Source organism: Cynocephalus volans, chromosome 12, assembly GCF_027409185.1.
Source record: "Cynocephalus volans isolate mCynVol1 chromosome 12, mCynVol1.pri, whole genome shotgun sequence".
NCBI lineage: Eukaryota > Metazoa > Chordata > Mammalia > Dermoptera > Cynocephalidae > Cynocephalus > Cynocephalus volans.
Genome location: NC_084471.1, coordinates 27,440,905 through 27,467,329, shown reverse-complemented (window position 1 = coordinate 27,467,329; position 26,425 = coordinate 27,440,905). Strand labels below are relative to the sequence as shown.

At 42.3% G+C, this 26,425-nt stretch overlaps 1 protein-coding gene across 1 annotated transcript; it reads left to right on the top strand.

Moving 5' to 3' along the window:
• Nucleotides 1-290: 290 nt before the first annotated feature.
• AMDHD1 (amidohydrolase domain containing 1) lies at nucleotides 291-18,591 on the top strand. Its single transcript, XM_063076296.1, has 9 exons — nucleotides 291-427; nucleotides 1,713-1,819; nucleotides 3,382-3,446; nucleotides 4,774-5,051; nucleotides 7,485-7,710; nucleotides 10,131-10,255; nucleotides 16,602-16,695; nucleotides 17,259-17,419; nucleotides 18,504-18,591. The coding sequence occupies exons 1-9, from the start codon at nucleotides 291-293 to the stop codon at nucleotides 18,589-18,591; spliced, it is 1,281 nt and encodes a 426-aa protein (XP_062932366.1).
• Nucleotides 18,592-26,425: the final 7,834 nt, after the last annotated feature.

Genomic DNA, 26,425 nt, shown 5'->3' with positions numbered 1-26,425 from the left:
TTCCTTTCCTGAAAACTAGGGACAGTGATCTCTACCTCATTTACTCAGAACATGACAAGGCGACCAAAAAGAGGGGACTCCATGATAACGCTTATTCGGGATCGTCATTCTTCTTGGTGCCATTATTGCCGCTGTGGCCGTGGCGGGGCAGGCGGGCCGTCCCCCGAGGCTGCAAAGGGCGTCGTGGCGAGCGCCCGCCCCCGCCCCGCCCTCCCGGCCCAGGGCGGCGCAGCCCGCGGACCCGCGGCCGGGGCCCGGCGGCCTCCAGGAGACCCGCGGCGCCCGGCGACATGGCGGGCGGCCACCGCCTCCTGCTGGAGAACGCGCGGCAGGCGGTGCTGGTGTGCGCCCGCGGCGAGCGCTGCCTGGCGGGGGACGCGCGGCACGGCCTGGCCGTGCTGGACGGCGCCAGCCTGGTGGTCGGCACGTGAGTGGCGGGCGCCCGGGGTGGGGACCGGCCGGCCACGCCGGCTTGCCGCCTTTTCTCTAACTTGTGCTCTGTGGAGGGAAACGGGGGACAAGCCTTCCCGCACCCAGAGAGACACAGGCAGGCCAGCCTTCTGGGCACCTGTCGCTAGCAGGTTGAACTGCCTCGGGTTGTCACTCGGTGAAAAAAAGCGCTGGAGCCCAACATCCCATTAGGACGTAGCAGGATCCGGCCTCGGCTGGTAAAACATCTTCGTGACAGTCAGAATCTCCAAGCCACGTGAGCCACGGTTTTGATCGAAGAGGAGAAAAATAACCCTGAATGGGAGCGTTCTCCTTGTCGCTTCCTGTTCGAGCGTCAGTCTCTAGTCCTGTGGTCCTGTCCACCGCAGGTTCACTGCACACTGGGTGGATTACCTAACGGGGCAGGGAAAGCTGTTGTTAGTGAGGAAGAGTTGTATGAATCAGGAGACTGAACTAAATGTCTTATTCCGTCCCCAAGTTTGTCCTCCTCATGACTCCCACAGCCATCGTTTCTTTTCCTTTCATAATGTCTGTCCTTGGCGTCCAGTTTCTGCTTTCCATCTTACCTTCTGTTAGGTTACCCAAACCCCTTCGGTCCCTATTTTGGATCGATTATCCTCCCCTGCTTTTCGCAGCATATTCCAGCGCTCAGGTGTGTAGGTCAGGATCTCAGTTTTTGAAACACTAATTGGCAGTGAGTGACGAAGTCCCAAATTAACAGTGGCTGAAAAGAGAGAAGTCTATTTCTCTCCTATGTACAAACACAGAGGTAGGAATCCAGGGCTAGTAGATGGCGGTACTGTGTGGAGTCCTCACGATCCAGACCCCTGCTATCCACGCCTATCCCTCCTAGCTCTGGGTGCACGGTGGCCTTCTGACAGTCGTCCCGTGATCTAAAATGGCTGCTCCATCTCCAGTTACGGCCTCCGTATTCCAGCCAGTAAGAATAGGAAGAGAGAGCAATCCTATTGGCTAGAAGTTAGTCACATGGCACAGCTGGCTGATGGGAAGTTGGGAAATGTAGTCTTCATTCTGGGTGGTCTCTAGTAGTGTGGGAAAAGGGAACATGGATCTTGGGGAACAACTGGCAGTCTCTGCTGCACGTGGGTTGACTTTTTGTCTTGAACTTCTGAAAGACTCAGGTGTAAGAAGGAAACACAATAAGTGTTGACGGATTGACACCAAGGCATCCAAAAACGTATTTTAAATCACTAGTGAGATTTCTCCAAACTTTAGTAATTTATTTCTTGATTTTTCTTCAGCGATGGGTTTATAAAAGCTATTGGTCCTGCTGATGCTATCCAAAGACAGTTTTCTGAAGAAACTTTCGAAGAAAGAATTGACTGCTCTGGAAAGTGTATCCTACCAGGTACCTATCTCTTTTAACGCTCTGAAAGTAGTTTTAACAGTTGCTCTAGGAATGTAAAGAGAAAGAGTAGCAGCTTGTTTTAAGTAGGGTCTCACAATAATATTAAAAAATAACAATAACTCCATGTATTGAATTTCTACTATGGAATGTCTAGCTGCTTTGCAAACACGATTTCATGTTGAATCTTTATAACTGCTCTGTAGGTATCATTATCTACATGTTACAGATTAGAAAACTGAAGGTTAGGGGTGAAATATCCTATACAAGGTTACTAAACAGGTAAAGGGAAATCTGGAAATCAAATCCATTAATTCACTGCACTTCTTCATACTCACATGCTGAAGAGAAAACAGCTGTGTTGTGTTTAGGTTCAGAGACTATTAATCTATTGCATAGGAGAGGCAGACAAGGCAGCTGCTGTCTCTAATACCAGAAATACTCTAAATTTGTATAGGGTGTGAAACGAAGCTCTAGGCAGAAAAGGAAAAACAAAAAAACCCCCCAAAAACTATGTAGAGATTTCACTGTAATTCTATCTTTAGTGATTTGACAACAGAATCAGTTTATTAAACATCATCTCCTATGTTACCTATGTTGCATGGCTTCTTATAATCATCCACAATAAGTTTCACAAGTTTTGAGTTCTACGCAAACATAGTGGCTTTATGTCCATATTTTATATTCTTCTATAAAGTTTTATAAGTAAATTTTAAATACAATTTTATATAAAATTTATATAAGCTTTTTATATTTTTAAAACGTTCACTGTGCACATCCGACAGAACTTCTGCCTTCTGGTTCTTGGCGGTCAGGAGACAAAGTCAGGGTGAAATGTTATGAGAAAGAAGATAATATAGTAGAAAGCAATCTGAATAGGGACTTTTGATGTAGTCCAGTCAGAATCATTAATGAGCCATTTAATCCATAATATTTTAAATATTCCAGAAAGACACACTACACTGAATTGTACCCAGATAAACAAAAGTCACACGTGATTGCTTTATAGTATCTCTTTATTTCAAATATAGTTCTTTCTTGAAGATAGATTCATCCTTCGGACTTCCTATTTTTCCTTCTCAAAGTTGTGGGAGGGGGTGTGTGGATTGTATTACTCTGTTTTCACGAACAGATTATTCCTTGGTGATATGCGAAGGTACTTCAAAAAGCTTGTGGAAAAACAGAATTAAAAGATATACAAATCTTTCCATGAGCCCTTTGAAGTACCCTGGTAGTCCTTGGTTTTACTCAGCTGATGGGTTTGACAACATGGATTAAAAGTTTATTTAGTGAGCATGAACTTACTGAACAAAAGGAGCTGTATTTCTATAAGGGATATTTTCATCATATTAAGTCACTCTCCTCCATTAGAGCCTTCTAGACCAACCATGCAGAAAGGTAGTCTTGTTTCCTCTCTATCAAGGGAACCACATAGACAAATTCTTCCTCTTCCTCCTTCCTCCAAGAGATGGATGGCCAATATCATGCTTTCCCAAGAGCAGCATGGTATAGTCTGCTTGCTATCTATGTACTTTCTATTTAATAACTTGGTGTATCCATTACAGGTTTGGTGGATGCACACACACATCCGGTATGGGCTGGTGAAAGAGTTCATGAGTTTGCAATGAAGGTAACTGCAATGAATAATGGCAAATCAAAGTAAAGCACAAATGTAAAAGTCTTTTTTGTAAAGAGTTAATAAGTTGTCAAGCTTTTCAACATATGTCTACGTGTCTTTTTAGTGGATATTTTTACTTGCCTGGGTATGGAAAACAAATGACAACAAAACTAACTTATTTATAACTGCCCCAAATCTTTATATTATATGCAGGACTAGCAATCATATTAAGTAGAACAGTTTTTGAAAATTTTTAGCTATAGAATTCTCCTTTTAAAACAGAGCAGAGCTGCATTGCCTACTAATTTCTCTTCTCTTTTCCTTCTTCCCCTTCCAACTCACTACTTCTAGTAGCCTTTGAAAGGGCTCCAAGAAACAGTTTGAAAATCATCATTCATTGGAGTCAAACTTGGAAAAATATATTATTAATCACTAAAATGAATTGTGTTATATTGTTCTTTTTTCAAAAAATGAAACATTAAAAATCATAAAATGTAGTCTGTGTTAGTCATATATTAGCCATAGCCAACTCCTAAATCCCTGGTTGGAGCCATTTTCACGTTATTTAAAAATTAAATCACAGAATTTCAGAGTCAAATGCAACCTTAGAGATTTGCAGTTCAATTGTCTCATTACCTACGTATGAAGAAAGTTAGGTCCAGAGATGGAAAGGGTGTTGACTGAGGTCACCAGCTGGAGGATGACAGACCCCAAGTGAAAACTGGCCAGGAGACCCAGGCTTGCAGATTTTCTTTGCACCCCTTGCTTCCAGGAATAACTGGAGCCCAGTGGGACCCCAGGAAGAGCTTCTTTATTTGCTTGAGTGACAAAGGTCAGGCTCCAAACGCTGGTGGCCAAATACTGAGATGTGGAAACTGCCATGGGTCTCTTTAGTGGAGATTTGAATACTGGCAGCAGGGTTCACTGAATTGCCTAAGCTTTGTTTTCTCAAATATGCTGAGTGATGTAGGGAGGGCCTGAGACTTACTTAGCTGGTACATAGAGAGGGCCAAGCAGATTATTAAAATACTGAAATACTCCTGTACCAGTTTTTAATTGCTGCTGTCCTGAGACCCCAACTGCCCACTCACCACATCTTCCATCTCTGCCACTCCAGTCCCTTCCTGGGCCCACCTTATGAACTCCCCACAGTCCTGCATCTGGCAGAGAAGGGCCTCCAGGACTGTGTGTCCCAGCACGCTTTCTGATCTGACCAGTTGGTGCCCGTGCCATGTCGCTTTTTAACCATTTTTTTTGTATCACCCCCGGAGGGAGGTTCTGTAGACCTGCCTGCAGCCTCCCCGCGTTTGCCCGACCTATGGGTGCGCCGTGTGTTCAGTTGGCAGGGGCCACGTACATGGATATTCACCAGGCCGGAGGAGGGATCCATTTCACCGTGGAGCGCACACGCCAAGCCTCGGAGGAGGAGCTGTTCATCTCCCTCCAGCAGCGGTTGCAGTGCATGGTGAGGGCTGGGACCACGCTGGTGGAGTGCAAGAGCGGATACGGCCTCAACCTGGAGACCGAGCTCAAGATGCTGCGTGTGATCGAGCGCGCCCGGCGGGAACTGGACATCGACATCTCGGCCACTTACTGTGGGGCTCACTCAGTGCCCAAGTAATCTCAGCGGGTGGACGCGGGGTTCAACTCGCAGCTGCGTTCTGCAGGGGTGGAGGTGGATCAGCACTTCAGCTTTTGCAGGGAGACCAATAGAAGCAGTTGGAAAGATGTTCGGATTCTGATGGCCAGTCATCTCGCACATGTGGTTCTAGGAAGGCGGTCCGCCAGCCTCCTCAGTTTGCTAGTCCTTTTAGGATGAAAGAAGAGATGTTTCAAACTCTTTTGGTTGGCAGAAAGAAATGGCCACTTGTAGGTCCTTTAAAATTACAGATATTAACTTGAATAGTTTCCTGTGGTAATTAATTAGCATAAAAGCACTTTAGAGCTTATTAGTAACACTTGGTAGGAGACAGATCAAACCTTGCAGTCTGGGTGACTCTTAGTTTACTTAACAGAAAACATTTTTGTTTTATTGTTGTGTTTTTTAGCCTTTCTTTTTAATCTAGAAAGTTTCTCCTACATGGCTTTACTGTAGAGGACTCTGTCCCCTTCTGCGCCTGCATCTTATCTGTTCAGAGTTCCTTTTGCTCCTGGAATTTTTATTTTTATTTGTTTTATTTTTTTTAAAGGTGACCGTTAACGGGATCTTAACCCTTGACTTGGTGTTGTCAGCACCACGCTCTCCCAAGTGAGCTAACCGGCCATCTCCTATATATGGATCTGAACCTGTGGCCTTGGTGTTATCAGCACCACACTCTCCCAAGTGAGCCACGGGCCGGCCCTTGCTCCTGGAATTTTTAGATAGGAAGGCCCATAGTTTCAGAAGTGAAAGATCCAAAGTAAATCTAGGGCTTGAACATGTACAGGATGTCTCCAAAGTCTTAGTGCAGTCTTAAGCTTTGAGAACTCAGATATGTAAATACATACAAACATTATTTGAAAATTTAGTCATTTAAATTTATTTTACGTATATTTATTTTTGTGAACTTCGAGGTACAAGTTTATTTATTTAATAGACAAATAAAAATTATATATACTTATAGTGTATAACATGTTGTTTTGAAATACACATTCCTTGTGAAATGTCTACATTGAGCTAATTAACATATGTATTACCTCACATACTTGTCACTTTTTGTGGTGAGAATGCTTAACATCTATTCTCTCAGCGATTTTCAAGGATACAATACATTGTTATTAAATATAGTCACCATGTTGTACAGAAATATAAATTTTTAATGTGAATTTTTATTTACCATCTTAAATCAGAGGAACTAAAAAAATTAACATTAAAATTTATGGTTCAACATTTACAAAGCTAATTATGTAGAAGAGAAACATAAATATTTAATATCTCCAATGATCTTTTTTAAGTTTTTAGTATTTATATTTCTGGAATTATGAAAGCTTAAAACTGCACTGAGACTTTTGAGACATCCTGTCTATAGAAAACAGTAGATTTTTTTCAAACAGCATATGAAGTGTGTGATAGTCTGCTTATTTTTCAGTAGGGAAAGCAACTTGGCCTGGCGGAAAAAGTCTTAGACTTTGGACTGATGCCAGAACTGGGTTTGAATCCAGCTTAGCTACTTCCAGCTGAGTGATTCTGAGGGCGTGACTTAACTTTTTTGAACATGAATTACTCATCTGTTAAACAGAGCTAAATAACACCCTATTCTTTATGATTGTCTTGAGAATTATAAATAATTTCTGTGAGTGCCTGTCTCCTCATAGTTGACCCCTACCTACCCACCTAAATGGTTTTACTGAGCGATAGTCTTCTTCGTGCCAAATACAGGGCTGAAGTTTTACAGAAAGTTTCTCTGTCTGCCAATAAGCCTCTGCATCTTGATCCCCATAGATAAAACCTGAGGCTCAAATAACAGCTAAATAATGTCTCCAAAGTTATGTAGCCAGCAAGGGGCAGAGCTCCATGTCCATCTGACTTTAGAAGCCCAGCCCTCTCTAATATACAACTACCCCAGAATTTTAGAATTCAGGGCCTCTCACGGTCGGCCTCCCCTGTGTCCCCAGATGGTGAGATAGAAGCCCAAGGCCAGTGCTTCAGGAAACATTGTGGAGGAAGCAAAAGGCAGGGCGATACTGGGGCCCAGGTAAGGGGACCACAGATAGGTTGTCAGAGAAGCATCCAGAATGCTCTCTCTGAGTGTCCTTGTCAAGAAGATTCAGCTTCTCAGCCAGGTGGCCTTGCTGGCATCCCCGAAGGCTACACAGGTGTGTGAGCATGGATGAGCCATTTGGGCCTCTGTGTATGGGACCGGAGCGTACAGAAGTCTTGTCAATAGCCCTGCTGCATAGGCGTGGCCCAATTGTTAGAAGTCCTGAGTTTTATCTTGAATTCTTTCTCTACCTTTCTGAGGCTTCAGGTTATTTACCTGTACTTTTTCTCAGGTTTTCCAAGTACCAAATAACTGTTTCTCCATTTTTTAAAAAGTACTTGCCCATGGTAATCTCATTTTCTTGCCTCAGAGGAAAAACTGCTACTGAAGCTGCTGACGACATCATCAGTAACCACCTCCCGAAGCTGAAGGCGCTTTGCAGATACGGGGAGATCCACGTGGACAATATAGATGTGTTCTGTGAGGAGGGCGTCTTTGATCTCGACTCCACCAGAAGGATTCTTCAAAGTGGAAAAGAGATGGGGTTACGGATTAACTTCCATGGGGATGAACTCCACCCAATGAAGGCTGCTGAGGTAGGGCTGACTTTGGCTTTTCCTTGGTCAACGCTCATTCTTGCCCATGCATGCTATGGAAAACTTAACTAGTTTGTTCATAGTTAGGCGTAGCCTTCTGAAAAGGGGAAATCTGCTTTCACAGTGAGCACATTGGTCTGGTTGAGCCTTGGAAACCCTGACCACTATTAGAAACTCACATTCTTGCTGACCATTTGCTTTTGTTATCATCTGCTGGTAATATAGTAGAAAAAGATGTCCGTCTGTGGTTTCACGTGCTAAATCCACAACATATTTTAGTTGGCACACAAAGCCATGTTAGCATAGTGTATGAATTTCACACGCACTAACATAGTACATTAGTTTCACATGTAGCTTCTAGGACCTTTCTGTGGCAGCATCTAGAGCAGTTTTGGTGGAACACATCATTACTAGCCATGGGATGATTTTCAAATCTATATTTCTTGCACAGATTCATTTATTCATCCTTTCAACAAATGTTTGAGTGTCTTTTATGTACCAGGCACTGTTCCAGGTGTTGAGAATTCAGCAGTGAATAAGACAAAGTCTCTGCAGTCGTCAGTCTAGAAGTCTGTCCTCAAAGCCCTGGAGCTAAATAAACAACTGCCCTTGGGGCCTACATACAGATGCCGATACCCCCCATGCATCTCACCCGCAACATGTCCAACTTGAGGGCTGGCTGGTTAGCTCAGTTGGTTAGTGCACAGCCTTGTAACACCAAGGTAAAGGGTTTAGATACTCGTACCAGCCAGTCACCAAAAAAAAAAAAAAAAAAACAAGAAAGTGAAAAAACAGCTTGATCTCTTAATGTAACTTCTAAATTTTGTCCTGTGTTTCCTGCCCCAGTGAATGACATCATCCACCTGTCTGTTGCCTAAGTCAAGAACTTGAACATCGTTTTGACTCCTCCCTCCCCCTCACCTACCACATTTTGACCAACCACTACATCCTCTTCCACTTCTCTCCCCTCACTGCCTGGTTCAACCACTATCAGCTCTCATCTGGATTCCTGCAACAGCTGTTCTTCTTGCCTCCAGTCTTGCCTCCACTTTAATCCCTTCCTTTAATCCGTTCCCTCAGTGCATCTTATCCTTCCCCTCCATTGCTTAAAACCACTTAAAGGCTTAGCATTGCTCTTAGGAAAGAGTCCAGACTCCATCTATGGCTTACCAGGATCCAGCCCTTGCTTATCACGCCATCTCCCCCCACCCTTGTTCCTCTCCTCCAGCCTCTCTACCATGAAACTGCCACAGTAAAATATTGTTAACACCCCATGCCTTTGTGAGGCTCTTTCTCTCATCTGATCTCCCATTTTTCTGGCTAATTCTAGTTCCCTTCCATATTTCGTCTTAGCTATCTGGGACTCCTTGCCAAACCTCTCCAACAGTGGGTTATGGCCTCTCCCTGCACTAACCCCACTGGGTTACAGTCGCCTCCTTGATCCCGACTGGGCTGGAAACACACTGAGGATTGCGCCCCTGCCTTGCATAGCCCTACCCCTAGAGGTTAGCACAGTGCCTGGAGGACAGATGGCCTGTAGTATTTGTTGAATGTTTGTTGAATGAATGTAAAGTGGGTGGTCAACAAGATACTTTTGGTAGTAGAGAGAAACTGGTGGATTAAATTAAGAGAATGAGCAAATCAAGTTTGGAACAGTGAGGGTGATCCCAAGGTCAGGAAGAAACTCGCCCTGGGAACATAATCTATGCTGTGAAGCCCCAGACTCTCCAGGGCCCCGATCCAAAATACTCTTGGACGTGAGCAAGCTGCTGATGAAGGGATTGGCTCTTCCCTGCCCTGGTTTTGGGCATTGCAACCTCCATGGGCCATAGAGTATCACCAAATATCAGTCTGCTTTCCTTTCCTTGGAATGCCTAACATGTCACCTTTCAGCCTGGGGCACTTGGTGTGCGTGTGTCTGAAAGTTCGTCCAGTTAGGGACAAAGAAGATGATGAGACTAGGCTGAGAAGGGATCCACTTTAACGCGGTGCTTCTGTGATCACGGCAGTCCTTTTCTTCGTTTTCTTCTAACAAACTAGCTCGAACTTTTCATCTGGAAAAGTATCAAGTTCAAGTTGATATTCTCAGATTATACATATGATTCCACATGTTTAAAGTTTATTCTCTTATCTGATCTGTTTTCACTGAGTACAATGACATTCCAAAATATCTTTCTTGATTGCATCTTGGTTAGGATATAATATAATTAGGTTTTATGACCCATATTACTCAAAGTTGTATTCTGATCCATAAGATTCATAAAATTACCCCTTCGGGGGCTTGTGCTTATAAGAGGCAGTTGACAAGAAATCTTAATGAAAGAGAGCTGTTTCTTTTGGTAGGAAAAACCATTTAATGTTACTTTATTGATTTTTTGTGCCGTTGGTCAAATCTTTCCCTGTCTGTCCATTCTGCTTAGCTTGGGGCAGAACTGGGAGCCCAGGCAATCAGCCACCTGGAGGAAGTGAGTGACGAAGGCATTGCTGCCATGGCCACGGTCAGGTGCTCTGCTGTCCTTCTGCCCACCACGGCCTACATGCTGAGGTAAGGTCCTTTCTCCCCCCGCAACACAAGGGCTGTAAGGGCAAGCTTTGAAGACACAGACGAGGTGCCTAAACATTACTTCATGACCATTGCAAATCTCTTAAAAATGCAGATGAAGGAAACTTAGCTCATGAAGATGCCAACTCTGGACCGATGTACATAAATGAACTACCCCGAGGACGGAGCTTAGACCTAAATTGCCTTTGAGTGGTGGGATTATTAAGGAAGGCGGAGCCTTCTTTTTCTTGTTTCCCCAGATTTGGGAATTTTTCAGTTAAAAAAATCCATATGCATTACTTTTATAAGTACAAAATAGTAAAGTAGGCTCTATACTTTTAAAAATATGCATACTTGGGAGAGTGTGGTGCTGACAACACCAAGTCAAGGGTTAAGATCCCCTTACTGGTCATCTTTTTAAAAAAATAAATAAATAAAAATAAAAACATGCATAAGATGTGAGGGATATTTCGCAGTCCTCAGAATCTGAATGAACCATTTTCTAAGAGGAGGCTAGTGGGTACTGTAATCGTGTACCAGGCTCTTCATAAATCCTGGGGGTAGGAGGAAAGAGGAGACATATGAGGGTACTTCAAAAACTTCATGGAAAAGTATAACTAAAAGATAATAGGAATCCTTCCATGACTTTTCAAAGTACCTTGTATAAGCATATTTTATAAAGTCTTCCCAGAGATTTTGCTGGGTGCCTGCTATGAATTGAATAACTTAGTCCATCTTTATAACTGTTGTTGCTCTAATTCTACCAAGTATGGGATCTGAGGTCTTCTGCCCTTTTCCTTGTACCACTTACATGACAGCTGCCGAGTCTGTGGTCTGGAAGGCCGTCATTCAAGAGGCAGTTTCTTTTCTCTTAGGACTGTGCGCTTTCTGTGTGATTAGGATACGTGGCCTTCTGGGGAGGGTGATTGGATTCTGCAGTTACAGCTTTAGGACAGTGGTTCTCAATCCCAGGGTGATTTTGTCCCCCAGGGGACATTTGACAATGTCTGGAGACATTTCTGGCTGTCACACCTAGGGGATGCTATGGCACCTAGTGGGTAGAGGCCAGGGATGCTGCTAAACATTCCACAATACACAGAACAGCCCCACACAACAGAGTTATCCATCCCCAGACACGAACTGTGCTGAGGCCGAGAAAGGCCAGGCTTTGAGTAACTCTTAGAAGGGAGAAGAAAGGAATATTACAGTACTTTTCCCAAATTTGTTATGATTTTATATACACGTATGATATTACACATTTTTACTATTATTACTCTTCTCTTAAATAAACACAATGTAGACTACAATCAGGAAATATCAGTAAACTTTTCCCTGTATGACCGACTTTTCTTACAAATCTCAATAGTTATCAAAGTCGAGCAATATTTAATTTGGTTAATTTTCCACCACCCAAGGAATAAGTTTTTACAGAAAAACAAGCAAAAAACTCTTCCTTTAACTTGCCTTGAATCTCTTAACATGGAACAAAAATCTGAGACTTTGTGGTCCTGAAGGGCAGGTCAGCATTAAAGGTCTGAACTTTGTTCCTATGCCAGTGGTGGCTGTCATCTGCCATCACCACAGATAGGTTTAGTGTCCCATTTGGATGACAATGGTGGTCAAACAAAAAGCCACAGTCTCTTCCCTGGCTTCTCTGTATCCTGAACTCTCTCTTGGTTCTCATTTCTAGAATAACCATTGCCTTATACCACTTAAGGGCTTCCTTTAATCATGTATTTTATGTATACTTGCATATAATATTTAAATTCAGGAAATATTCACCTTAGTTTTTATGGAGCTTCCTTAATACTTACACAGCCTCTTTTTTTTTTTTTTTTAACCTCTAAGTAGTTCTGGAAGGGGAGGGGAGGCCATCAGAATGACCTGCAGGGAAATTTGAAGCTGTACCCTTCCTCTCACACATTGTAACAGTTGGAAAACATTTTAAGTGGTCCTGCAAATTGTCAATCATAGACTGGGAATGCTTCAGGGCAAGAATCATCTCTGCACCCCTCATAATTTAGCAGTCCACCCATCCACATGTGTGTTGCAGCCTACTGGTTGCCAGGTGCTATTCTGAGCACTGGGGGTGCAGCAACAGATCAAACAGTGAAGTCTTTGTCCGCATGGAGCTCACAGTCTAATGAAGGGAGACAGTTTGCAGACAAACAAGTGAATGTATAAAATGTCAGGTGGTGCTAAGTGCTATGAAGAAGCCATCAATGTAGATCAAGAGAGTAGACGGCATTTGGGTGCAGGGTGCTGTGTTTTTTCTGGTGAGGGGATGTTTGAACAGAGACCTAGAGGAAGTGAGGGAGTGAGCCACACTAGGGGAAGAAGTGAGGATGTCTAGAGGAGTGTCTGCACAGACGGATGGCATGTGCAGTGCTGGAAACACACTGACTGTGTTTGAGGAACAGCAAGAATCAGGCCAGAGAGGCCTGAGCAAGGAAAAGCACAGGAGATGAGGTCAGAAGGAGGAGCAGATTTTGTATGGCTTTGAGTTGATGGCGTGGACTGGAAGCCCGTGAGAAGCCACTGCGGCGTTTTTTAACAGCATGATGACATGATCTGACTTATTTTTCTAAAAACTCCCTCTGGCTGCTATATAGAGAATAAGTATGGGGGGAGGGTTGTCTTAGTCTGTTCTGTGCTGCTATAATAGAGTACCCGAGAATGGGTAATTTATAAAAAAACAGAGATTTATTTCTCACGGTCCCAGAGGCTGGAAGTCCAATATCAAGGTGCCGGCATCTGGTGATTGCCTTCTTGCTGCATCATCTCCTGGCAGAAGGGCAAGAGAGCAAGAAGGGGGAAGAGGAAGAGAGAAAGAGAGGAAAGGAGGAAAGGGGCCAAACTCATCCTTTGATCAGGAACCCGCTCCTGTGCTAACGAACCCACTCCCACGATAACAGCATTAATCCATTCATGAGGGCAGAGCCCTCAGGACCTAATCGCCTTTTAAAAGTTTCACCTCTGAACACTGTTGCCCCGGGGATTAAGTTTCCAGCACATGAACTTTGGGGGACACATTCAAACTGTAGCAGTAAGGGTGGAAGCAGGGTAACCAGTTAGGATGGTCTAGCAAATATCCCGGCAAGAGATGATGGTGACTTGCATCCATGGTGGTAGCAGGGGGAATAAAAATTATCTGGATTCTGGATGTAGTCTGTATTAGTCCATTTCTGTTGCTTATAACAAAATATCTGGAACTGGGTAATTTGTAAAGAAACAATATTTATTGCCTACAGTTTCCAAGGCTGAGAAGCCCAAAGTCCAGGGAACATATCTGGTGAAGGCCTTGTTGATGGTGACAGTGATGCAGGGTCTCACACGGCAGAATGGCAGAGCAGAGAGACAGGGACTCACACATGCTCTCCTTTTGAAGCCCTCAGAACCACACCAATGACCATCATTATTAATCCATCCACTAGGGCATGATCCTACAGTCTAATCATCTCTTCAAGGCGCCACCTTTCAATTACTATAATAGGATTTCCCACTCTCAACAGTTATAGTGGGAATTAAGCTTCAGTGAGTTTGGGGGGACACTCAATCTACAGCATAGTCTTAAGGTGGAGCCAACAAGATTTTCTGATGGATTGGATATAGACCGTGACAGAAAAAGAGCAGTAGAGGATGACTTTAAGGTTTTAGTGCCTGGTACACAGTACACACTATTTGGGTGCTTTTTGAATAAATGGCTGAATTAATGACCCAGCAAGTTTTATTAAGCACTGTATATAAGATACTATACTCTTTCCACTGAAACTACAAAGAAGTCCCTGTATTTTGGGGATGAAATAAAACATGAATGCAACGAAAACATAATAATAAAAAATTGAAGAATTTTTTCAACAAACCTTTACTGAGCAGCTATTATGCCAGGCACTGTACTGGTGCTGGGATGCAGTGGTGAGTAAGACAGACATGGCCCTGCCTTCAGGAACTTGCAGTCTAAGTGTATGAAGTGTGATACATGAGTAGACAGTAAGAACTATAGAAGTTCGGAAAAGGGCTGCCTCTTCTGGCTGGGTGACACGGATAGGTGAGGTGTGAGCTAGGGCTGGTAGCTCAAATGCTTTTCAGGGAGAGGTGGATATTCTTCAAGGAGAATGGCAAACTCAGGAATGTTCAGAGAGAAAACCCCAGTGCTTAGGGTGCGGTGTTCGGTAGGGTAGTGATAAGAAATCAGACCCTGAAGAAGGTTGTGCTCAGTTTGTGGAGGCCCTCGAATGCCACACTTAGGTAGACTTCATTTAAAACATGAGTGAGACCTATGTAGTTTGAGCATGGCTATAAACTTATTCTATTCTTTGCCACATTCAGTACACTCGTAGGATATAACAGTATTATTCATTCATTCATTCAAACAAAAATATTAATTACCCAGAAACAGGGCTAGGCCCTAGGAAAAATAAATTATAATAAAAAGAAATGGTCCTTTCCATGATCCTTAGCCTCTGTTGGGCTTCCCAGCAGTAGAAGCAGATGCTATAGTCTAAACACCTAACAGCTGGCTTAGCCAGGGCACTGACCAATCAAATGGATATATGGCCAGAGGTAGAGGGGATGTCAAGGGAGGGGCCAGGGTTACGCTCTGGATGGAACAACCAGCGGGCAGTGCCGCTCCATAATGTATCGGTCTGGTCGTTATCATGAAACAATAGCTGTCTGGCATTACCAGGGCTAAACGCAGGAATAGAGTGCTATGGAGGCCAGAGGAAGTGGTGGCCAATAGCGGTGGTTGGGAAGGCTTCCCAGAGGAGGTAACTGACAAAGATTCTCACCTTGATCAAAGTCTAGACAGGGTCCTCTGAGCCCTCTTCTAGATTAAGCCTCAACTTTGGGCTATAAAAGCTGCAGACTCTCAGCACAAACAGTTTCATCCCTTCCCCATCCCATCTCCATCTCCATCACTGAGAAACTGTGGCAAACACTAGCATAGTTTCTAACTGCTCAAACCTGCATCTAGGAGGCCCCCCCAACCCCTTACAGTGCCTGCCTGAGAAAGCTCAACACTGCCAGGGGAATTTTCTGTTTATTCCAGCCCAAAACCTGTTGATGGGCAGATAGGCCCCTGAACCCCCTCTTAGAGCATTTAAAAAGCTTGCAATGATAAGCCTGCCCCTTTGAAATGTCATTCTTCTTCCACCTGAAACTGTCTTCTCAAGACAAGATGAGAACCATCTCTTTGAAAGGCAAATATGCAACAAGAGGCCTCTGGCTCCTATTCCCAGCCTGGGGCTTCCTGCATGAACTTACTCTGCTGCCTCCTGTCATAAGATAGGAGTAGTTTGTTTCTCCTCCGGACAAGTGCCAGTTAACAAACCTGGATCACATTGACCACCCCTCTTCTGCTTTTTGAGAATTTCTACCTCCCTGACTCTGTTTGAGCCCGCCTACCTCATTTTCTCTCCCTACTTCCTTATTCTGCCTTTAAAATGCCCATTTACCTCTCTACATAGTGAAGTTCAGTTCAGTTCACGCCGGACCCTTTTCCCTATTGCAATAGTTAGTGCTGAATTAAATCTGTCCTTATCACTTTAACTAGTATCTGGTATTGTTTATCTTTGACATAACTTTTGAGTTATGTCCTAAATTACAAAGACTATTTCACCAAGGAGGTAAGGGAGATGCCTATTCCAGGAAGAAAAATGGAATTTTACACATTAGATTCTTGGGCCTTCAAGATTTTAAAGAGCCTAAAAAAAAGGTTTGAAACCTAAACCTAAGAAAAAGAGGGGGGGGAGAGATATGAATAGAAAACTGCAAAATGGAAATTAATAAAAATAGTTTTATTCATTTTTTTTTTTTTTTTTTTTTAAAGATGACCGGTAAGGGGATCTTAACCCTTGACTTGGTGTTGTCAGCACCACGCTCACTCAGTGAGCAAACCGGCCATCCCTATATGGGATCCGAACCTGTGGCCTTGGTGTTATCAGCACCACACTCTCCCGAGTGAGCCATGGGCCAGCCCAAAATAGTTTTATTCTAACCTCAATAACTGGTTAATTTGGGAATCACAAAAATGTTTATTAAATTTGAAAACTATTTGTAAATTACATTGTTCTTTTTTAGCAAGAATCTCTGAATATATAAAATTCTTGAGATAAACAATCATGAATTAAACAAATTGGTCATATTCCAGTAGTTTCAGAAGCAGAATTGTAAAAATCAAGAGTCCTGGGGTTCTAGCTAACTCCACCATTAGTCACTTACCCTTGAGTTTCTGTTTCTTCTTCCAGAACACGAAAGCATTAGATGTCTCAAGTTCTCTTCCATTCTGAACATATATTCTACAAAAGTTCCAACTCTAGAGACTGACATCTTTTCTTCCTCCCCTTAGACTGAAGCAGCCTAGAGCCAGAAAGATGTTGGATGAAGGGGTAATAGTTGCTCTGGGCAGTGATTTCAACCCTAATGCATATTGCTTTTCAATGGTAATTATTTTTTCATGTGAATTTCTGAGCAGGGTATCTACCAGGCATATAAATAATTTTAAAAGATTTCACTCGCTATTAAAAATGTATAAAAGATCTAAAAATGTTTTCCTGTGAAACAAGAAAAAAAGATGTAGACAGTAGTATAGTTGGATTTTTCTGCACCATATAAATGCCTCCAGGCATAGAGAGAGGAGAGAAGTTTCTGTTTGCATTATTTTCTGATTCAGTCTTGCGCATTATGGTTTTATAATAATCCACTTTCTCTCTTCAGAGAATAGCATAAACTCAAAGAGGTTTTAATACATAAGGGTGGAAATAAGCTTCATCTCACACAATAAGTGGTTTTGAAAAGTTGTAAATAAATATTAAAAACAATAATAAAGGGGTCTTTTCCAAAGCACAAGAACCTTTATGTGTAAATTTAGATTTTTTCCATAGCAATTTAGCCAATTCCACCTATACATTTAACTACCTGTGCTTGTTGTGCTGTGTGGACAAGTGTCCTAAGTAGCAGTTGCCATGTGTTACTTTCTTCAAATGCTTTTTTCTTCCTGCTTTAGCCAATGGTCATGCATCTGGCATGTGTAAACATGAGAATGTCCATGCCCGAGGCCTTGGCCGCTGCCACCATCAATGCAGCTTATGCGCTGGGGAAATCTCACACACATGGATCTTTGGAAGTTGGCAAACGGGGAGATCTCATTATCATCAATGCATCTAGGTGAGTGTTCTCCCAACTTAGCTATTTTAGTTTATGTCCACTGTAATATGTAGATGAGGTTTAAATACCTTTTCTGCTAATTATTAGTATCAGGTTCTGTCTAGGCTTAGAAATTACCCAATCCCCTTTCTCTTTACCTTTTTCTAACTAGAAAGTTTACCTACAGGTCCTAAACTACAGGGGAGACCACACTTTTAGGTCTCTTCATCTGTCTTACCTCTTTCATAGATTTCCAGGCTCCTGTTCTGTTTACCTGGACTTTGAACTTGTGCCCTTTGGCATGGGTTTTTGTTTTTCTGCTCAGCTTCCAACCTTCTGATTTCTCCCAACTCTAGCTTGTTACCCTGGTTGTGATTTATTTCTTCTCTGATTTCACTGTATCCAAAAAGCCTTAACTTGGTTTTCCTGTTCCTGTTTCTTATTACTCATCCACTATCTGTTGCCACTTGGGCCTCCAATGAGACCATTTAGGTCTCATTGTTCTAAATCTAAAAGTTGTAAATCCTATGGCTCTTCAGCCTTTGAGAGGCTTTCACAGCTCTTGGTCCTCACGTTCAACAGAGTAGAGCAGTTCTGAAATTCTCCTCCCCATGGTCAGAAACCATCCTCTTTTGAAAATAATGCTGTTGTTACCATCTGTGCGTCACTTAATGAAGCAAATATTTTAAGATCGAGTACTTAAATAATGTTATTAAGCAATGTTTGCTTTATCATAGACCAGTTAGTTATGTACAACACTGTTTTTTAAAAAGCCCAAATATTGATGCCTATGTGTAAAGAAATGTTTAGAGACTGCATTTTATTTTATTAAAAAAAATTTTTAATTTTTAAATTTTTTTTAAAAAAGATGACTGGTAAGAGGATCTTAACCTTTGACTTGGTGTTGTCAGGAACATGCTCTCCAGTGAGCTAACCGGCCATCCCTATATAGGGATCTGAACCCATGGCCTTGGTGTTTTCAGCACCACACTCTCCCAAGTGAGCCATGGGCCGGCTCTAGAGACTGCATTTTAAATTTAGCATTTATTGATGAAGTGATAATTTTGACCTGTATGTATTAAAGTAATGTTTGATTTCTTTCTAGATGGGAGCATTTGATTTACCAGTTTGGAGGCCATCACGAATTAATTGAATATGTTATAGTTAAAGGAAAAGTTATCTATAAAAAATGATGGATCTGAAAGGAAAGAGAAGGCTCTTTGTATGAAATAAATCAATATGGTTATATTAAAAGTTAAAACACCTTAGTAGTTTACCAGAACTATGTCACTTAAACCTAAATATATTTCAATATCTTGTAAATCCACTTGACAAATCCAAGGGATTGATTTCTTTTAATTTCCCATGTGCACCTGAACATACAAACAGGTATACGTATTGTGGTGATAATCTCAAAACATTAAATTATTTCACAATTATTGGTTACAAATATTCTGAAGATTAACATGATGGGGTAGCACAAAATAAATGCCTTTATGGAGAAAAGCAAACTTGGCTTGAAATTTCCATTTTGTTCCTGCATTTCAAGTTTCAGTTTTTAAACAGCATTTAGTGAACACTGGGGGATAGAAGGAAATCCAAGTGATACGCTCCAAATTAGACTAAAATATAGCCTTCTTTAATAGGCAGATAGTATTTCCTCCCCCACCACCCCCCACAATTTGTCTTTCTAGATGTTCTTCAAATGAATTCTGGCAGTAAAGCTTCACAACAGAATTCAAGACTCATAATTTTATACAAATACAGGGTTTAGTGGACTTCCTGTTCTGGATGCATTTTGACCAAATCCAACAATGTAATTTTTTAGAATTGTTTTTAACTTTTTGATTCTTCACATTACACATGTATAAAAAACATTTTACTGCTCTCAATAAATATGGACTGTTGCTATTATTGTCATTCCTTTATTGCCTAGAAGTAGATCAGCAGCATTGTCTATTACAGTTTTTTAGGAAATGAACAAATTACAAAATATTTGTAAGGAATGGATAATTATTTACATATAAATATGAGTGTTTCTAAAGCCACGTGAGTTTACTTGAAATCTTTTAAAATGTTTTAATCATCTTTATAATCACAACTACATTACCAAACTTTGTCCTATTTTTGAAGAAATGATGTGAGAAGTAAATATTAACTATCTGAGTTACACCAATTTATGGTTAATGGAGCCTGAATTAACAAGGCTTTACTGTATTCAATATAAATCAAATCAAGATACCCCTCATTGGAAGGATGAAGGTAACACTGCACATTGTTGTCACCACACTAGGGTATCTGGAGCTCTGTCCCTTGTGTGATTGTCAAAGTGAGGCAGGACAGAATAGGAACAGGCCCCAGGGAGGCTGCTCATGAATATTCAGACTGGATCGGCACTAGCAATCTTCTTGTTTGTCAGTTAATGAACCCATAATGAGCTGATGACAGCTTAACCATCCTACCAATCAGCATGCTACACCTGGAACTTTGCAGATTACAAAAACCACAGCACCTGCACACTAGGAGGAATGAAAGTGCAGATGACCACTGTATGAACTTCCACCCATGATGCTAGACCAGAAAGGCCACTGTGCAGGACCAAAAACTTCAGAAACTCAGGGATGTGTGACCGGAAGCTGATGCAACTTCACATCAACCTATTAGGCCTTATACCCTAGATCTTCCCCCATGGCCAAATATTCCTCCCCTTAAGACAGAGAAACACCCACGTCCCAGAACAACATATAAACCATCCCCTTAAGGATCCACAGGGCACTTCTCCCTCATGGGGGATGCCTATGCACCCTTCTGTGTGTACTTTCACTTTTCAACTAAGTCCTATTGTTTAAATGTCCCATAGGTCTATCCCTCTTCCTTTACTTTTCCTTGCTTTCACAAAAGGGTCTCCTCCATGGTTTGACCAAGACTGGAACTGCTGTCTGGTAACAAAAGGAGTCTTGAGTGGGTGAGGGGGGCTCATGATTGCTTTGGGCGATGCCTCTCCTGTGGCAAGAGATAAATGCAGGAGATCGACATAAAGACCAAAACAAAATGTCAGGTCTGCCCTGGAGCCTAAGCCATACAGGATTACAGCCTTACATCTAAGGAATGAGAGAGAAGGCAGAGTACTTCCTGTTTTCTTTCCAGGAGGCATTCATTCTAAACAAATAGCATTTGTGCCTCTCTTGAATGAAGCAGGAGAGGGTAGTCACCCTTAACTGCCCTAATTCTCCCAGGCCAGTGTGCTGTGAGCCCTTGTAACTCACTGCAGCTTGCTAGAAATGTGAAATCTCCACCTTATTCCAGATCTGCAGGATTAGAATCTGCATTTTCACATGCTCCCAGGGAATTCACCTGTCCATTAAAGTCTGAGAAGTGTGGAGGTGTAGACCTTAGTGGCACCAACCTTCTCACTGTGTCTCAAACACATCATTTGGTTAGCTGCTCCAGGCCTTGCAGCACTGTTCCCTCTGCCTGGAATGCTTTTCCTCTCTTCTGTTGTGGACCTGAACCCCTTCCCCCACCCTTGAATATTAACTGACTAGCTTTTCTGCTTCTGTAATTAGCTTGCGTAAGGCTTTACAAGCCCCTGCGGGTGGGACTTCCCAAACTGCCCAAAGTACACCCAGTTCCAGGAAGGGAGTATGCTCACTCGATTCCAGGAATAGCATGACCAGTTCCATATCTTTGGACACCAAGGGAAAAAAGAGGGGGGAAAGGAGGAGTAGACTGTTGGTCAATACCTCAGTCCTTCCTTTGCCCGCCAAAAGGTAAAAGCCCAATGGTTTTAAAAATTGCTTAAAGTGGCCAATAAACGGCGTACAACCCATCCTGTTACCAAAGTCTGCCTACCAAACTGTATAAAAGATGCTTGAGTTAAGAGCTTGGGGCTGTTTCTGTCCTGAAGATGGAGTGACCCCAACATGCTGGAAATAAAAACCTCTTGCTTGATTGCAGCGATCTCTGTCTCCTGGTCTTTGTGAGATGAGCCTTCCCAACAAGTAAAATTTGTGCTTTCGGGCCGGTCTTACACTGTATGTGGGAAGCTGGAGCTGTTTGCCTCTCCCGCATGTTCCCACACCTCTAAGATAGCCTTTATGACATTGTAATTTAAACATCTTTCCCATTTGGTTGGGAGTTCGTAGAGGGCAGGGACCTTGTATGTCTCCAGAATCTAGTATGGTGACTGGTTCATGGCAGATGATCAGTGAATGAATTAATGAATGACTGCACAAACATACAGATAGTCACAGTGAACACTGCTTGTCAAAATACCCTGCTAAGCAGGCCAACTCAGGGATGCAGTGTTAAGGCAAATACTTATTCTGTGGGTTGGAAAGAACATACGAATTCCTTAATATGAGGCCAAAGGTTGATGCTCATGGGGAGTAAAGTGTAAAACTAAAACCAACAAAACAATTCCATCATGGAGGGTGGAAAAGGAGTTGCCATTCTCAGCTTTGAAGACTAGGAAGGATTTAAATGAGAGGGAAAGGCTCCACGACGAAAAGTCATGAAGTATTCAGGAGACAGGCACTGAGTCCTCCCAGAGTAGAGAATTCAGCGGGGAGCTGAGGCTGTAGAATTAGGTGGGTCAGATTTCCCAGCGCTGGAACACCAGGCTCACTACTTGGAACTTCATCCTTAAGGCCAAGGGAAGCCACTGAAAGTTTTTGAACAGGGAGGACCAGGACAAGAGTGCTGTAGAAATACTAATCCAGCTTTAGTGCACATAGTAGGCCCTCAAATATTTGTTGTGTGGTTGGACTCCAAGAAGATACCTACAAAGCTGACCAAGTCCTTTGGTGGGGAGAGTGGGAGGTGTCAGGTACTAGAAGTCCAGGTGGAAAGCTTTCACAATGGCACAGTAAGATCTGAAAATCACTACTCTGTGCTCCACACTGGGCTACATCAACATTTCTTTTCTCACTTTTTAAAAATTACTGGCCCATCGCAGGAGAAAAATTAAATTTCTCCCTAAGAAATAAGATTTTGTTGGGTAGAGTTGAGCTTTGGAGGACCACAAACCATTGTAATATGTAATTTTTTCTGCCTCCCCAAAACCCATATTTGTCCCTTTGGGGACAATGTCACCCCCATTGAGTTGAGAATGCATGCATTAGATGCTGCGAGAGACAGGCAAGGCAACCTGGTATGCTGAAAGGGACACAAGATTTCACTGTGAATTTTTTATTATCTGTCTGTAAAATGGAGAGGCTGGATTCCCCCATCTTTGAAATTCTGGTTCTAAGCTGGTCCCTGCCTTTAATCAGGGCAGTAAGACAGACATTGGAGAGTAGAATCAATGCCACGCAGTATTAAGAGCTCACTGTCTTAAAAGAATAACACTCTGGTGAAATGTACTAATTTTCTTATTTAATTTCATTTTACTAGATTTTTCCCCAAAGCATGAGCATCTTGCTCTTTATCATAGTAAGCAGAGGAAGGATAAAGCCAATGCCAGCCGCTTGAAGAATTTTTTTTTTCCTGCTGGGAAGTTATTCCAAATTATGAGGCCACATGCTTTCCAAGTGGTTCTACTGAGGGTACTGCAGGCATCGGGCACCTGCCACCCAGATGGTAGAAACCACCACTGAGCCACAGCTGTCCCTGCTCATGCACCCTCTGGATCTCAGAGTTGTTCTGTGCTGGTAGAGTTTTGCTTCCCCTACCATCCCATGAGCATGAATTATGCTCTTCATGACCTGGCCTCTCATCATACTACCTGTCCCCATTGCTATTGTTTGTTTATTCCTCTGGCCCACTGCCTAGACTATAAACTGTGAAGGCAAGGACCATGGTCACCTTGATCATCATTTATTTAATGATAGAAATTGACCAAACATAGAAATCACCACTTTTGTGGTTTCCTGGCTTGATGGTCTTCTGACATTAAAATTTAGCTTACATTTCTCCTTTTTTCTCTCTTCTTCTCTGACTCCCATCCTGCAAAGTCCAGCTCAGTCACCTCTTCCAGGAGGCCTCCCCAATGATCCAATAGCTTTGCAGTTGTACTGCCTTCCTCTAGGACACATGCTTGGTGCAGAACCTGCCATAGTCTGAGTCCAATGAGATGGGAAGCCCTTGAATAGAGGACTGCCAGTGATAGTGGATACATCACAGCCCTGGTACAACATTTCACACACAGTGGCTGTGTTAGGTAGGATGCTAATGGCTGCAAGTATCAAAAACCTGACTAACATTTGCTTGTAAAAAATAAGGAAGTGTATTAGCTCACACTTGGAAATTCATGGGTAGGGCAGGCTTCAGGGCTGGTTTATCCATAGGCTCAATGATGTCAAAGACCCAGATTCCTTCCCTCCCTTCGTGCTGCCACCAATTGATGCGTCATCCCAAGCTGGTTCTTGCCCTGGGTCTGGCCTCTGTCAACAACCCTCGATATTCTGTCCCTGTTCATTCAGGTCAAGCAGGGGGTAGACAAGGATGGCTTCCCATGACTCTCGGGAGAAAAGACCCTTTCTTTGGATCCTCCAAGAAATCTCTGTCTCATTGACCCATATTACAATCACAGCCCTTTCTTGAACTAATCACTAAGCAAAGGACACAGGACCACCTTTTGACTAATCAGGCCTACCTTCTGAACTGAGACAAATGTCTTCCAACTTTTTTGTTTTTTGGTATATTTTCAGTGTTTCCATTTAGTAAATTAAAACCTTTAACAAAAGTATTCAAAAAGGCAAAATGATCATGCTATTTATAATTATAAAGTTCCATAAAAATATATTAATCCAGTGACCAGACCCAGAAATAAGACATGAATTTAAAGTAGTACGAAAAGTATCTTTTTTTTTTGCATTTTTCAGGTTATGTACAGGATTGTGTGTGGTAGATTGTTAGGTAATGGCTCATGAATCACACCAAATCACTGGCCCATGCCCTTAAGCATTACTCGCCCAAATTGACTCTGGGCTTGATATGTGACTTGCTTTGGCCAGTTGATATGTGACTTGCTTTGGCCAGCAGGACATTAGCAACATGACACAGCAGAAGCTTGAAAAGTCTTTGCACTTTGGGGCTTGGCCTGACTTCCCTGAGACAGGCCAGGTGGGAAGAGGCCCAAGTGAGCCCACTGGGGTAGGAAATCCTGGTACATCCAACTCTTGTTGCTACCCAGTGGGAAAGAGGCAGAAAGTGTACTGAGTGACTCAAAGAGATCCCAACACTACCACAATAGGGATCAGATTTCCACATGAGTTTTGGCAGGGACAACACGTCCAAACTCTATCAATATATATTTACAATTGTTATATTCTCTCGATGAATTAACCTTTTTTTCATTAAATAATGACCTGTTTTGTCTGTTCTTACAGTTTTTGAATTAGTCTCTTTTATCTAAGAATAATCACCCTGCACTCCTTTGGTTACCATTTGCATGAAATGTCTTTTTCCATTCTTTGGCTTTCAGCCTATGTGTGTCCTTAAAGCTAAAATGAGTCTCTTATAGGCAGCATGCAGTTGGATCTTTATTTTTATCCATTCAGCCAACTCTTTTTCTTTTCTTTCTTTTTTTTTTTGGCAGCTGTTACTGGGAACTGAACCCACAACCTTGCTGTTAACAATGTTGTGCTCTAACCCACTCAGATAACTGGCCAGCCCCCTTCCATTTCTTTTGATTGGAGAATTTAATTCAGTTACATGTAGAGTATTGATAATAAAGGAATCACTACTGCCACACACACAAAAAAGGAAGTGTACTGAGTCAATCACATCTTCTCAAACGTGTTAATATTTGTTGACTGAATCTTTCAGAAACTTGATTAACTGCAGTTAGAATAGCCATTCCCTAAAGAGGTGTTAAACTTTGTTACACAAATCTAAGAATAAATAAAGTGACAACAGGAGGCAGTTGAGACTTAGTTTGTTCCATATTTACCTTGAACTTGTCTTGAAGATATGTGATGTCAGTTACTAACAGAGCCATAGAGAAACTCAGTGACAAAGCCCCCAGAGAACTTCAGGGGATGGGGGGTAGCGGTGGGGGACCCAGCACTCCCCAAACCAGAGTGAAGAGCAGCCATCAGACGAGTTCACTGGCCCAACAGCAGCTCATGGATAAGAATGAATAAACTTCAGTGTGTGTCATATTTCAGCAGAGAGTAGCACCGAGAACACCCTTCAGGTAAGCAGGTTCGTCAGCATATTTTTTTGCTCCTGAATGGCTTTAGGTAGCATTTTTCACTTTGGTCTCCACCTTTCCTGTGGCCCGGTTGCAATCTAAAGAGTGAAAACTCTATCATGAAATACACTGTTGGGTCTATTTTTGACTGTTATCAGGTAGGCAAGGTGGCAAGCATGTCTGTCTGTTTCTTGACCACCTGCAGTTTCGAAGAGCTGTGTTTTCAAACTCTTGCACTTGCAGCGCTCGTGCACGTTTGTATAGATGGAGACAAAGTCACAGATCACAGTCCTGGGAAGCCAAGAGGCCATCTGACCCATTTTTCATTTGGACAATTACACTTAAAACTTCCCAGAAGGTCTTTTATCTTCTTCTTGGGGGAAAAAACAGATTGGGTAACACTTCCTAGGGCCCATCTGACCTTTGTCAATAGGGATCATTTTAATGATTACCATTTCAGGCAGAATGTTGGTCAACGACCCCGTGGATTCCTTACCTGTGTAACAAGGAAGCTTCTCATGCAACATTACTATAAGAATGTGAATAGAGTAACCTCAAACCCCAATTTAAGTATACGATTAAATTAAGCATTTTGGAGAATCTGTATAGTGATATTTTATACATATGAAATACACAGTTAAATAAGGACCACCCAAATAGCAATCTTTATAGTCATTTCTTAACTCCTTTCCATATAAAACCTCTTGTCGGTTTTAACCAGCTCTTATTTATCTGCTGAAAACCTACTGACTACTCTTTATTATGATTCAATTACTAGAAGAAAGAGCAGCTTAAGAACAAATTGTGACTTAACATGGTTACTTATGAAGGCATATTAAGAAACATTTGTTATATTGTGGCAGGGTACAATCAGCCAGGAAAGTGAACTG